This window comes from Chelonoidis abingdonii, chromosome 2, assembly GCF_003597395.2.
Source record: "Chelonoidis abingdonii isolate Lonesome George chromosome 2, CheloAbing_2.0, whole genome shotgun sequence".
Lineage (NCBI taxonomy): Eukaryota > Metazoa > Chordata > Testudines > Testudinidae > Chelonoidis > Chelonoidis abingdonii.
Window position 1 is genome coordinate 302,978,055 of NC_133770.1, and position 13,826 is coordinate 302,991,880.

General features: G+C 52.6%; 1 protein-coding gene across 8 annotated transcripts in view; it reads left to right on the forward strand.

The window, feature by feature from the left end:
• NRBP2 (nuclear receptor binding protein 2) overlaps nt 1-13,826 on the forward strand; it is a 66,345-nt gene that overhangs the window by 44,077 nt on the left and 8,442 nt on the right. For 7 of the 8 annotated variants that reach the window (XR_012655408.1, XM_075063362.1, XM_075063365.1 and 4 more), the window contains 4 exons: nt 3,105-3,237; nt 3,472-3,574; nt 3,773-3,823; nt 4,380-4,515. Coding sequence is in view for 7 of the 8 variants with exons in the window: in XM_075063362.1 (XP_074919463.1) it covers nt 3,105-3,237; nt 3,472-3,574; nt 3,773-3,823; nt 4,380-4,515 (423 nt within the window). In the remaining variant the exon portion in view is untranslated. Of the gene's footprint in view, nt 1-3,104; nt 3,238-3,471; nt 3,575-3,772; nt 3,824-4,379; nt 4,516-4,891; nt 4,995-13,826 lie in introns of those variants that run through there. The other variant, XM_075063368.1, reaches the window with a different exon arrangement.

Here is a 13,826-nt window from a genome sequence, read left to right on the forward strand (position 1 = left end):
GAGAGGAGGAAAACTGATTTTGTTATTTTGGGCAGCCATTCACAGTCTTTGTTAATCCTGAGCTGGTGGTGTCTCAATTTGCAGATGAACTGAAGCTCAGGCAGTTTCCCTTTGAAGTCCTGGTCCTGAAGTTTTTTTGCTGCAGGATGGCCACCTAAGGTCTGCTGTTGTGTGGCAGGGGAGCAGGTGGTAGGTGTGAAGTGTTCTCCTACAGTTTTTTGTTATTGGCATTCCTAATATCTGATTTGTGTCCATTTATCTTTTCCGTTTAGAGACTGTCCAGTTTGGCCGATGTACATAGCAGAGGGGCATTGCTGGCATATAGATGGCGTATTTCATTGGTGGACATGCAGGTGAAATGAACCGGTGTCATTGTTAGTGGCATGCTTGGGTTGCTGGTCCTGGTTAGGGTCGTCATGGTTGCTGAGTAGAGATATAGTGGGCAGAGTGGCATCGAGGTTTTGCATGGATCTGGGTTCCGGAACCACAATCCATGCAAAACTCGAATGCCACTACGTGCCCACATAATTACACCAGCGACACATCACTAGGACCTAACCAACCCACACCAATCACACATAACACGTCATTCACCGGTTCATTCACCTGCATGTCCACCAATGAAATACGCCATCTATATGCCAGCAATGCCCCTCTGCTATGTACATCGGCCAAACTGGACAGTCTCTAACGGAAAAGATAAAATGGACACAAATCAGATATTAGGAATGCCAATATACAAAAACGTGTAGGAGAAGCACTTCACACCTCCCTGGCCACACATACGCAGACCTTAGGTGGCCATCCTGCAGCAAAAAAAACTCAGGACCAGACTTCAAAGGGAAACTCTGAGCTTCAGTTCTCTGCAAATTGAGACACCACCAGCTCAGGATTAAACAAAGACTGTGAATGGCTTGCGAAACATACAATCAGTTTCTCCTCCTCTCTGGACTGAACCCTCAGCAAGTTTGCAGATGACACTAAACTGGGAGGAGTAGTAGATACGCTAGAGGGTAGGGATAGGAAACAGAGGGACCTAGACAAATTAGAGGACTGGGACAAAAGAAATCTGATGAGGTTTAACAAGGACAAGTGCAGAGTCCTGCATTTAGAACGGAAGAATCCCATGCACTGCTACAGACTAGGGACTAAGTGGCTAGGCAGCAGTTCTGTAGAAAAGGACCAAGGGGTTACAGTGGGCGAGATGCTGGATATGAGTCAACAGTGTGCCCTTGTTGCCAAGAAGGCTAACGGCATTTTGGCCTTTATATGTAGGGGCATTGCCAGCAGATTGAGGGATGTGATAATTCCCCTGTATTCGACATTGGTGAGGCCTCATCTGCAGTACTGTGTCCAGTTTTGGGCCCCATACTACAAGAAGGATGTGGAAAAATTGGAAAGAGTCCAGCGGAGGTCAACAAAAATGCTTAGAGGGCTGGAGCACATGACTTATGAGGAAAGGCTGAGGGAACTGGGATTGTTTAGTCTGCAGAAGAGAAGAATGAGCAAGGAGTCATGGGACAAGAGGGAAGGTCCTCTCATGGATCAGTAACAGGTTGAAAGATAGGAAACAGGGTAGGAATGAATGGTTAGTTTTCAAAACGGAGAGAGGTAAATAGCAGGATGCCCCAAGGATCTATCCTGGGACCGGTGCTGTTCAACATATTCATAAATGATTTGGAAAAAGGGGGTGAACAATGAGGTGGGAAAATTTGCAGATCATACAAAACTACTCAAGATAGTTAAGTCCAAAGCTGACTGTGAAGAGCTACAAAGGAATCTCACAAAAGGAATACTCAGGGACTGGGCAACAAAATGGCAGATGAAATTCAATGTTGATAGGTGCAAAGTAATGCACACTGGAAAACATAATCCCAGCTCTACATATAAAATGATGAGGTCTAATTTAGCAGTTACACCTCAAGAAAGATCTTGGAGTCAGTGTGGATAGTTCTCTGAAAACATCCACTCAATGTGCAGCGGCAGTCAAAAAAGCGAACAGAATATTGAGAATCATTAAGAAAAGGATAGATAAAATAGACAGAAAATATCATCATGCCACTATATAAATCCATGATATGTCCACACCTTGAATACTGCGTGCAGTTCTGTTGCCCCATCTCAAGAAAGATATATTAGAATGGGAAAAAATGCAGAGAAGGACAATGAAAATGATAGTGGTATGAAACAACTGTTACAGAAGGACAGAGTAAAAAGATTGGGACTTCCATTTTAAAAAGGAGACAATTAACAGGGGATATGATAGAGTTCTATAAATCATGAATGCTGTAGAGAAAATGAATAAGGAAGTGTTATTTACCCCTTCACATAACACAAGAAGCAGGGGTCGTCCAATGAAATTAACAGGCAACAGGTTTAAAACAAAGAAAGTAGTTCTTCACACAAGACAGAGTCAAGCTGTGGAACTCTTTGCCAGAGAATGTTGTGAAGGCCAAAACAATAACAGAGTTCAAAAAAGAATGAGATAAGTTTATGGAGAGTAGGTCCATCAATGGCTATAATAGCCAGAATGGGCAGGGATGCAACAACCCAATGCTCTGGGTGTCTCTAAACCTCCAACTGCTGGAAGCATCTAGCACCGGTCATTATCAGGATACTGGGCTAGGTGGACTATTGGGGGAGGGTGTCTAACAGCCCATCAGAATCAGCACCTGAGAGCCTTTCCTGAGCGCAGAGCAAAGGCTCTCAGGTGCTGATTCTGATGGGCTGTTAGACACGCCCCCCCCAATTCTTTTTCCAGTCTCCTTGCTGAATTTCCCCTGCATCCTCCATGTTCACATTGCTCAGCAGCGTTAGGAGCCAGTGCTCCTGGTAGCCCAGCCTCATGCTGCAACGGAACCCCCAGGAACACTGTCCCCTTAAAGTGGTACCACGAATTCCACGATCATTGCACCGAAGTCTGTGCACTCTGCAGTGCCCTCTGGTGATGCTGCCCATTGGCATGGGGCTACTGGAGCCCTCAGAGTATGGGCACTTATTGCCTCTCCTGGGCGTGAGCAGGAGACGGGCAGCTGTGGTGGGGCTGCAATAGGGGCAGGTCTCTGCAGTGACGCAGGCTCATCCCCCACCCTTTTGCCTCTCAGGACTTCATTCTGGGGTGCCTGCTCCTCAACCCGGACAAGCGGCCGACAGCCCATAACCTGCTCTTCCACCAGGTGCTCTTTGAGGTCCACTCCCTCAAACTGCTGGCAGCGCACTGCTTCATCAACAACCAGTGTGAGTGGGGACGAGGAACAGGGACTCTCAGCCACAGCACCCTGGCACTAGACAGGGCCTTGAGCAGGGCTGTACCAGAGGCAGCCACCCAAATCCCTGCCCCGGCGTAGCCGAGGGCATGGGAGAGGCTCTCTAGGCCCCTCCTCGGGGAAAGGGGAGGCTCAGGCCCCTACCCGTGGGGAGAGTTTGTGCAGAGCTCCCACCTGACAGGTTCTTCTCTTGGCTTTGCTGTAGACCTGATGCCAGAGAACGTGGTGGAGGAGAATACGAAGTGGCTGGACCTGAACATGGTGATGGCGGAGATCCGGCTAGAGGGGCGGCCTGCAGTGCAGTGGAGGTGAGACCCCTGGGAAGGGGGATCTTGGGGCAGCCCCAGCAGGGAGTGTGGATGGGCAGGAAACCCTGCAACCTCCACGCCCAGGAAAGATGGCTTGATGCTGCTAGTATCACTGCCCCACCTCTCCCCCAGCCCCTCTCTCTGTCCCTCCTTGCCCCACTGTCCTCAGTAACCTCTCCCCTCCTGTTTCTCTTCCAGATACTCGGAAGTCTCCTTCCTGGAGCTTGACAAGTTCCTGGAGGATGTCAGGTGAGCTGGGGTTGGGTGGTGTCCCACGGATCCCTCAGCCAGGCCTGTTCAGAAGCTCCATGCGTGGATAACATGCTGCCACTGAGGCTCTGGCAGACAGGGCCTCAGCCCATCCGCTCCAGAGACCTGAGCTCAGGCTCTCTAGTGCGAGCACCAGTGGAGTGGCTGGTTTCGTTCAGTGCTGACCGCTGGATGCCAGACAGTGCCTCGTCCCTGGGCTGCGTGGAGCTGCCAGTGTCATGAACACTGCAGGGAAGCTTTTGCAGAAATGTTTCCTTTCTGCTGAGTGGTTTCTGGGTCAGTTCCTGATTTGTCCCCATCCTCACGGGGGCCGTTCTGTCCACAGCCCCTGAACCATGCGGGCCCCCAAGGCAGCCATGTCTGGAGTGGGGGGGAAGGGCTTGTGCCCTGCTGCCTCCCCCACATCAACAGGGCCCAGCTTCTCCTCCTCCTGGAGCACAGCTCCCCCGGGCCATGGGGCCATGACCCTTCCTTCGCCGCTTGCTAGCTGGGCCTGGGCATGGCTGGTTCCGCCTGACCTGTGTCTCTGTGGCAGGAATGGGATCTATCCCCTGATGAACTTCGCTGCCACCAGGCCCCAGCTGCTCCCGCGTGCGCTCTCCCAGCCTCAGGAGGACCCCCAGAAAGCCAAGACCCCCACCCCGGAGCCCTTCGATGTGGAGACGAGGAAGGTAAGGGCGAAAGTGGGACCATTTCAAATGCCACCCTGGGGACAGCACCCCCTGCTGGAACTAGGCAGACAGTCCCCTTCTCTGCTGCACTCTTGCTCTGTGGATTCCCCTCCCACGGGTCTGGCACTGCCCCCAGCCCCACTGTGAGTTCTTCCACAGGCACAAGAGAGATGTTTCCAGTGCCCACAGTGAGTGCTGTGGGCTCCCCACTTGGGATCGAGTTAATGCACTTCGTTCTCAGCCTTGACCCGTCAGAGCAGCCAGGCTGGGCTGGGGCGAGTCTCTGGTGCATTTCCCAGTAGGTCCATGGACAGCACTAAAGCCCAGTGCATGATGGGAGGCAGGGATTGATTATTCTTTGATCCTGACATTACAGTGAGACCCCAGCTGAGATCAGGCCCCAGTTCTGTTGGGTGCTGCACAGAGAGAGAGAGAAATCCCTGCCCCACACTGCTTGCACTCTGGTGGAAGGTACAGTCTTGCCAAATGGGCAGAGCAAAGAATTGAAGGGAGCAGGGGAGTGGGGCAGGCATGAGTGGATGCACGGTTACAGACACTCTCTTTATTACTCCTATCTATTCTTTGTATTATGGTAGCTCTAGATGTGGGTATTGTAGAAATATATAACAGAGACAGTCCCTGCCCCAGAACACTTACAGTCCAGGTGTAGGACTGGAGACAGTAGGTGGATATAACAGGCAGAGGGGGCACAAGGAAACAGTGAGACTATACGGGTCAGGATGAAAAGCAGAGGTCACAGCACACCAGCTGCTTAAGCAATGCTGAGGTTTATGTGGACCTGGCAGCAGGGGGTGTTAAGGAAGGATTTGAAAGAGGACAATGAGGTGGCTTTGCAGAATGTTTCGGGGAGCTTCTCCTTGCACAGGGGGTGCAATGAGAGATGACTTGTGGGGAAATTTCTAAAATGGGCAATCAAGACTGGCATCATTTCCTGAATGAATGAAGGAGTGGATATGTCTATGGTACATGAAAAAAGATGGGGCAAGCGGAGATAGGTCATCAAAGGCTCTACAGCAGGGGTGGGCAAACTTTTTGTCCTGAGGGCCACATCTGAGTATGGAAATTGTATGGCAGGCCATGAATACTCACAAAACTGGAAGTTGGAGTGTGGGAGGGGGTGAGGGCTCTGGCTGGGGAAGCGGGCTCTGGGGTGGAGCCAGAAATAAGTAGTCCAGGCTGGGGCAGCGGGTTGGGATGCAGGGGTGGGGGTTAGGGCTCTGGATGGGGGTGTAGGCTCTGGAATGGGGTTGGGGGTGCAGGAGGGTGCTCCAGGCTGGGACCGAGGGGTTCGGCGGGCAGGAGGGGGATCTGGGCTGAGGCTGGGAGTTGGGGTGTGGGAGGGGTCAGGGGTGCAGGCTCCAGGCGGCGCTTACCTCAAGCAGCTCCCAGAAGCAGCGGCATGGCCCCCTCTCCGGCTCCTATGTGGAGGTGCGTCCAGGCAGCTCTGCGCGCTGCTCCATCCGCAGGTGCCCAGCCAATGGGAGCTGCGAAGGTAGCACTTGGGGCAGGGCCGGGGGCAGTGTGTGGAGCCCCCTACACGTAGGAGTCAGAGAGGGGACATGATACTGCTTCCAGGAACCACATGGAGCCATGGCATGCACAGAGTGGGGCGAGCCCTGGACCCTGCTCCCTGGCTGAAGCACTGGAGCAGGACAAGCCCCAGACCCCACTCCCTGGCAGGAACTTGAGGGCCAAATTAGAATATCTGAAGGGCCGGATGCAGCCTCTGGGCTGTAGTTTGCCCACCGCTGCTCTACAGTGAAGGCACCTAGTGTATGTCTTTGAAGTGGAAGAGGCACTAGCAGAGGGACACAAAGGGGGGAATCAAAACGAGAAGCCAGGAAGAAGACTTCTGTGCTTATTGTTTGTAAAGCCATATTGGCTACGAGCCCCTGTGAACAGCGCTAGGCACTACACAAACACTGACCAGAAAGACAGCCCTGCCTCAAAGAGCTGACAATCTAAGTAGCTGTGTTTTTAAGAGCTATAGGTGAATCTAAATGGCATTTGTCAAGGCCAGAGACGAGGAGGTTGCTGTAGCAGGTATGTGAGATGATGAGGGCCTGGATTAGAGGTTTAGCTGTGTGGACAGAGATTAAAGGGCACCGCCTCCTTTCATATGCAGAGTTCAACCACCAGATGATAGCCGATAGCCTCTGTATCGAGGGAGGCTAGACATTGTAAACCAGACTCCAGACGTCAAGCGGGGCACCCTTCTACCTCAGGTTATTGTCTGCGATGCTGCCCCATGGTCACAGCATGGGGAGGAAACCAGGCCAGGCCAATGCATGGTCCGGTCTGGACCTTTGCTCTGACCCAGTATGGCCGTTCTTATGGCTGTAGCAACTGTGGATGAGCCAGAGAGTAGTCTACTGAGCCTGGTCCAGTATCTATGGACAAGGAGGCAGGTTCACTAATGGATTACTGAATTTATTTAGGCCCAGCCTACACTAGGAAATTAGGCCGCTATAACTGTTGCTGAGGGATGTGAAAAATCTACACTCCTGAGTGATGCAGTTAAACTGACCTACCTCCTGGCATAGACAGCGCTAGGTCAACAGGAGAATTCTGCCATCAGCCTAGCTACCTACAGTGATGGGAGACGTCCTCCCTTGGCATAGCTGGTGTCTACACTGAAGCGCTACTGCTGTGTTGCATGTGTAGACAAGCCCCTAGGGAGTTAGACTCTTTCCCACTGGTGCTTCCATTGCATGAGAACATAGTTTTCAGCTCCCTGGCAGCACGGACCATCCATGCGTCCCGGAGTGCATGAACTGCCACAGCAAAGTGGGTCAAAGAGAAGAGCCATCACGTCACACCCCAGTCAGCAGGAGTGGGATTCCGCCCCGAGTACAAGCTGCTATCTGAGAATGGGGCATCGGGCAGCTGGAAAGCCTGGATCAGAATGGTGTTTTGCAGAAAGAAGTGGCAGGATTAGAACCCGGCCTGGATGTGAGGATCTAGAGGGAGGGCTGAGTGGAAGGTGACACCCATATTACAGACCTGAGTGGGAGGGAGGATGGAGGTGTTGTCTACAGTGATTGAGAAAGGAGGTAGGAGAGACTGGGGAGGGGAAAGATTAAGAGCTTGGAACAATTTGCAGGTGGTGAGTCAATCAGAGTTTCAGGGCCTAAATAATTGCTGCTTTCACTAGGCACTGGTTTCCTCCGGGCCCCAGGGGTGCTTAACCCCCTGCTCCACCTCAGGTCCCACCCCACCCAACCCCTTCACCCAAGCCTCCACCCCGCCTCTTCCTGCCCCCGCCCCTGAGTGCGCCCTGTCCCCACTGCTCCCGCAGCGCCTCCTGCATGCCACAGAACAGAAACGGCTGGGAGGGAGCGGGAGGAGTTGATCGGTAGGGGCTGCTGGTGGGCGGGAGGGGAGCTGGCTGCCGGTGGGTGCTGAGCACCCACTAGTTTTTTTCCATGGGTGCTTCAGTCCTGGAGTACCCACCGAGTCAGAGCCTGTGCTGCCTAAGTCTGCCCCTCAGCGTATCTCTAAGCAGTTCCCAGCCCCAGCAGCATTGCATTATTTGGAACTGGGGCTGCCTCCTGACTCCTTTGGCTTGAACTGACACTAAGTTCTGCTCGTCAGTCCGTCTGGTACCGCGAAGGCACCGGTCAGTCCTGTCCATTGGTCTGTCTAGTACCATGGAGGTGCCGGTCAGTCCTGTCTGTCCATCAGTCTGTCTGCATGAATCTTCAGGCTGTAAATGGTTATGCCCTCCTTGGCGTTCTCCACGGAACTGGTCCCACTGCACATTTCTGGCCTCCATTACCTTGGCCTTCACCCAGCCCCAAATTTCACGCTGGGGCCTGTGAGAATAACTCAGAAGTGACATAACTGTTTCACTCCAACTTCCCAGGTCCCCTGTGGCCTGAGCACCCGGCGGGCCAGGGTCATGCGTGGGGAGGTGGGGTAGAAGGCCTGATTGCTGCGTTACAGTGCGGCACCTCGCTGAGAGCTGCCCGGTGTGGGACCCTGCTTCTCTGGGCTGTGTCCTAGAGCCAGCAGCAGGCGATGCTAGTGGAGCAGCTGCAGGGGGAGCTCACATCCCGCGAGCGAGCCCACCAGACAGAACTGGAGCAACTGCGGGCCAAGCTGCAGCACCTTCAGCAGGAGCTGGACGTCTGCAAAGGGAAGAACCAAGATAATCTGAGCCACCTGCAGCAGCAGGAGTCCACGATGGAGAGGCAGAGCTCGCACCTGGAGTTCCTGCTGCAGCAATGTCAGACGCTGAAGGAGGAGGTATGGATCCTGGGAGATCCCAGAACTGAGCCCTCATTCAGGCAGGGTCCTGCAGCTCCCACAATGTCCCATCCCCCTGTCTGGGCGTGGAGCAGGGCAGCAGGGAGGGCGAGAGTCTCGAGTCAGGCACCGTCAGGGCCCCCCGGTAGTGGATCCAGAGGCAGGGAACGGGCCTGATGTGTGCTCGGGCTGGTTCTGGTTAGCAGCAGCCCTGGCCAGTGTAACTAGCTTCGCCAGGAGCAGCCTGACAGCTGTGTATTCCACCATGCCCAGTGCCACGTTGGGTCAGCACCCAGAGCAGGGGCCCAGTGCCTCTGTGCACGGGGAGGGGCAGAACCTGGCCAGTGCTGAGGATAGACCCGGGGGAAGGGGTGGAGGAGTGACAAGTCCCCTGCCAGGGATCCAGGCCCAGCTGTGGGGGAGACGTTCTGGGGAGGAGCCGAGCCCTCTTGCTTGGGAGATTTGAGACTAGACCAGTGAGGACAAGTCCTGCCGAAGCCAGGGTGTTGCAGGCACAGAGGAATGCCCAAGGCGAGCACCAGTGGTCCGTGCCCGGAGTGCTTAGCGCCAATAAACACAGCGAGGTGGAGAAGCAGAACACAAGTTTATCTGGGATCCCAAAGCGGGGCTGGGAGACTTAGTACCCCTCAGATCCAGCCCAGCTAAAACAAGCAGTCTGTTCCTTTTTATCCATGAGAACTTTTCTCGCTGACTAGCAAGCCCCCGTTTCCCCTCCCTCTTCTCTCCAGCTGCAGCATTCTTTTCTCACACACTTCTTTGTCTTCCCCTCCTCTCCTCCTCCTTCCTCCCCCTGTAGCAGTTACATAAGCGCAGGTGCGTTAAGTACTCTTGGCCGCGGCAGCTCGTTAGTAAGTTTTCCTTCTGTAAGTTATCTTGTCCTTCTGCTAAAGGTGCACAGGCCGTGCCCTGGGACCCCCAAGACCCAAATCCTTGAGCTACACAAACAAGGGGAATAAACCCATTTCCCTATACCCCCTCCACTTCTCCTCCCGAATCTTTCCCGCACCTGAGACAACTACGGAGAGATAGAGCAGCAGTCAAGCTCCCCGTGAATCTAAACCAAAGAGGAATCCCCCTTCCACCTCCCTTCACTTTCCTAACCCTGTAATCCATCATATCCCGGTGAGCTACAGACCAATCCCACGCTACCTGAACCAAAAGGAAAAAAATCAATAGAACTGTATTTAAAAGAAAAGCTTTTATAAAAACAGAAAGAAAGTAAAAACCAACCCCAACTAAGTAAATTTAAGATGGAATATTACAGGGTCTTATTCAGCTATAGAAAAGGAGAAAAAGCCCTCTCTCCAAGCAAGAACTACCACACTAATTTAAACCACACAATACTTTAGCAAATACCAACATTAAAACACTATCCATAGCAGATACAGTTGCAACCACAGAAAACAATCAAAGCAACTATACCAGCACCTTTGCAAGTTTCTACTGCAAATACTCAAACTATTACGAAGATACAAGAGACTGTAGCAGGGAGATTGCAAAAAATCTGTTAGCACGTCAGACCCTTCAGGACTCAGAAGAAGAACAAAGCAAACCCCAAAAAGACACACAAACAAAGAGCTTCCCCCACACCGAGATTTGAAATGATCTTTATTCCCTGATGGTCAGTCTGAAATACAGGTGTTGTATGTTAACCCTTATTCCAGTGAAAGAGACGTTAACAGCTTACATACTGTTTATGAAGCCTTCCAACCTTGGTTACGTTTAGAATAATTACAACACGGTGTTTGGCCACTATACCCTGCTGCACCTTTCTGATCCCCTAATGCTCCTGGCCGGCTGATATGACCGATGAGTGAAACCATACAGCAATTATTCCTGTAGACCCATACCATCATCTCCCCTACCAACCACAGAGCACACAGGCCTTCCGGCCTCCTAGCCAGGGTTCGCTCAGCCCCAAGTCATCCCCAATACCCCTGTCTCTGAGCCCCTCAATTCCTGTTGGGTCTATACCTGTCTCGAGTAGGCAACCAGCATGGGTGCCGCCAGCGAGCCCAGCTATGCACAGAAGGACACTAACTACAGATGCCCTAGCACATTCCTTCGCACCGATATCCTTATTGTTGCTTGCTGACGCCCACAGAGCCAAGCAGGATACTGCAAACATTAATAAAAAACGACAGAATCTGCAATCACCGTGCACAGAACCTCCCTCACCCTCACCGTAACCAATGCACACTCAGCCCTAACCCTAGACCTGGTCCAGCCAGACAGTTCTTCCTCCAATATCAACCATTAGCCCGGCAGCCCTGTCTCACGATGCCATCTCCTCCATAAGCCTGATAAGGGCCCTTGCCCCTACACCATTCTCTGCAAGCGACCGGTGTTAGTCAAGCACTCAAATACCAGAACTTCCTCCCAGTTCTGAAAATCCAGTATTTGAAATGCTGATGCTGGTCGAGCAGAGGCATCTGGACCATAACTAAGGTCTCAGTCCTATATATGTTCACGATAGAGCAGCACAAGCGGCACCCCAGTCAGTCAGGCTCAGACGCCACTGACACTGCACCCTGCACACAAACACAACACAGTCAATGGAACCAGGGCCTGAGCCAACGAAACCACAAGCCCCCAGTGGTCCCCAAGAAGCGATGAGGGGAAGGGGGACAATGATACAGCTGTAACGATAAACAAAATGGAGATCACTGGCACATTGTCCCCTCCAATCAATGAAGTTATAAAGCAGATATAAGTACTGACTCTCGGTGCTGCCACAGCCCGGGACACCCAACGTAAATAAAATAGTGGGTGCTTTACACCACACGCAGCCCAAATTCCATAATGAACACCACCAGTCCCACCTCCCATCCCTTCCCATGCTTCCTGCCACCACAGATCAACTAAGTTGCACATGCAAGGCAACGACAAGGGAGCAAGGACGGGGAGAGAGCGGGAATGGGGGTGCTTGAGGGGAGAGGTGGAAAGCTGGGGTGGGAAGAGGCGTGTGGCGGGGAAAAAGGGAGGGAAAGGGGTGGGATGGGACTTTGCGGGGAAAGGGGTGGGAGGGGTGGCCCAGAAGGCGGATGAGAGGGGCTTGGGGGAAAGGGGGGTGGGGCACTGCAAGACATGAGCAGGGCTGGGGGTTTGCGGAGAAGGGGTAGGAGGACAGGGCGGGGCCACAGAGGTAGAGTTTTGGCGGAGTGCCCCCACGGGGGAGGCTGGGGACCCAGGGTCGTGTTGAGGGTGACACACTGAAGGTGGAGCAGGGGTTAAAGCACCCTAGGCCCGGAGGAAACAAGTGCCTTATGAAAGCAAGCAATTATTTAGCCACCCAGAAACATCTGATTGACTTCCCACCACTGCAAATTGTTTCCAGAGCTCTTAAATCCTTATCCCCTCCCCAGTCTCCCTCCTAGCCTCCTTTCAATCATCACTGAAGACAAACCTCCATCCTCCCTCCCACTAACAGGTCTGTATCCATGGAGTCACCCTATTCCACCAGCCCCCCCCTAAGATCATCACATACAGGCGGATTCATAATCCCATGCCAGACTGCTCATCTTTCTAGCAAACACCATTCTGAGATACCAGGCTTTCCAGCTGCCCGAATGAGCCCCATTCTCAGAATACAGCTTGTACTCGGGCCGCACGGAATCCCACTCACTGCGACATGGGTGTGACGTGATGAGCTCATCCTAATTGACCACACTTGCTGTGGCAGATCATGCACTCACGGGATCAGCACATCAGATGGCGTGCTGCCCCACAGGAGCTGAAAACTATGTTCAAATGCAATGGAAGACAACCAGTGAAGGGAAAGAAGATCAACATCCCTGGGGCTTGTCTACAAAGCACGCAACACACAGGCAAGTAAGCGGCTTCAGTGTAGAACACCCACACTATGCCAAGGGACCGGACGTCTCCCATGCCACTGCGGTAGCTAGCTGATGGCAGAATTCTCCTTGACGACAGCCTGCAGTCTAGCTCAGGAGAGGATCAGTCTTAACAATGCTATCACCTCAGAGATGGTAGATTTTTTCACTATTCTCCTCAACCCCAATCAGTTATAGCGGGTATTACACTTAAATTTACCTACGCGTAGCTGGGACCTAAAATAAATTCCAGTAATCCAGTAGTGAAACTCTGCCCTCATTGACCATTTAGATACTTGGTATCCAGTGCTCATAGAAGTCTACTCTCCTGTGGCCATCAGAGTTGCTACAGGCTCATAAGAACGCCATACTGGGTCAGAAGCCAAAAGGTCCCACACGACCGGACACCATGCAGTTGGCCTGGCCTGTTTTCTCTAACCCCAATTGCTTGTGACCATGGGTGCAGGCAGCTCCGCAAGAACAATAAACTCTGAGTATGAAGTGTGCCCACTATTCCGCTCCGAACACGGAGCTGGTTATTACCAACTCTACCTCCTCGCACTACAAAGAGGCTATCCGCTATCATACGGTGGTATGAACTCTCCGACAGCTATGAAGGAAGACGGTGGGGCCCTTAATCTTGTCCACATCAGCTAAACCACTAATCAGAGAGCCATCACATACATACTCACATATCCTGCTAACCAAAAAGCAACCTCCTCGTCCTGGCCTTGACCAAATGAACCATTATTAAGATACGACCTATAAGCTCTTAAAAACAACAGCTACTTAAGATGTCCAGCTCTTTGAGGCAGGGCGTCTTCTGGTCAGTGTTGTGAGTGCCAGAGCGCGCCCATCACAAGGGGCCGAGTAGCAATAATGGCTACAAACAATTAAGCAACAGAAGTCTCTTCCTGGCTTACTCAGGTATTGAATTCCCCACTTGTGTCCCTCCTGCTATGCCTCTTCCCACTTCAAAGACCATACACATCAGGTGCCTTCCCAACTGTAGACGCAAGCGGTGGCAACTACAGCCCAGAGGCTCCATCCGCCTTCAGATGATCTAATTGCCACTCAAGTTCCTGCCAGGGAAGGGGGTCTGGGGCTGTCCGCTCCAGTGGCTTCAGCCAGGGAGCAGGGTCCAAGGCTCGCCCCACTTTGTACTATGCCATGGCTCCATGTGGTTCC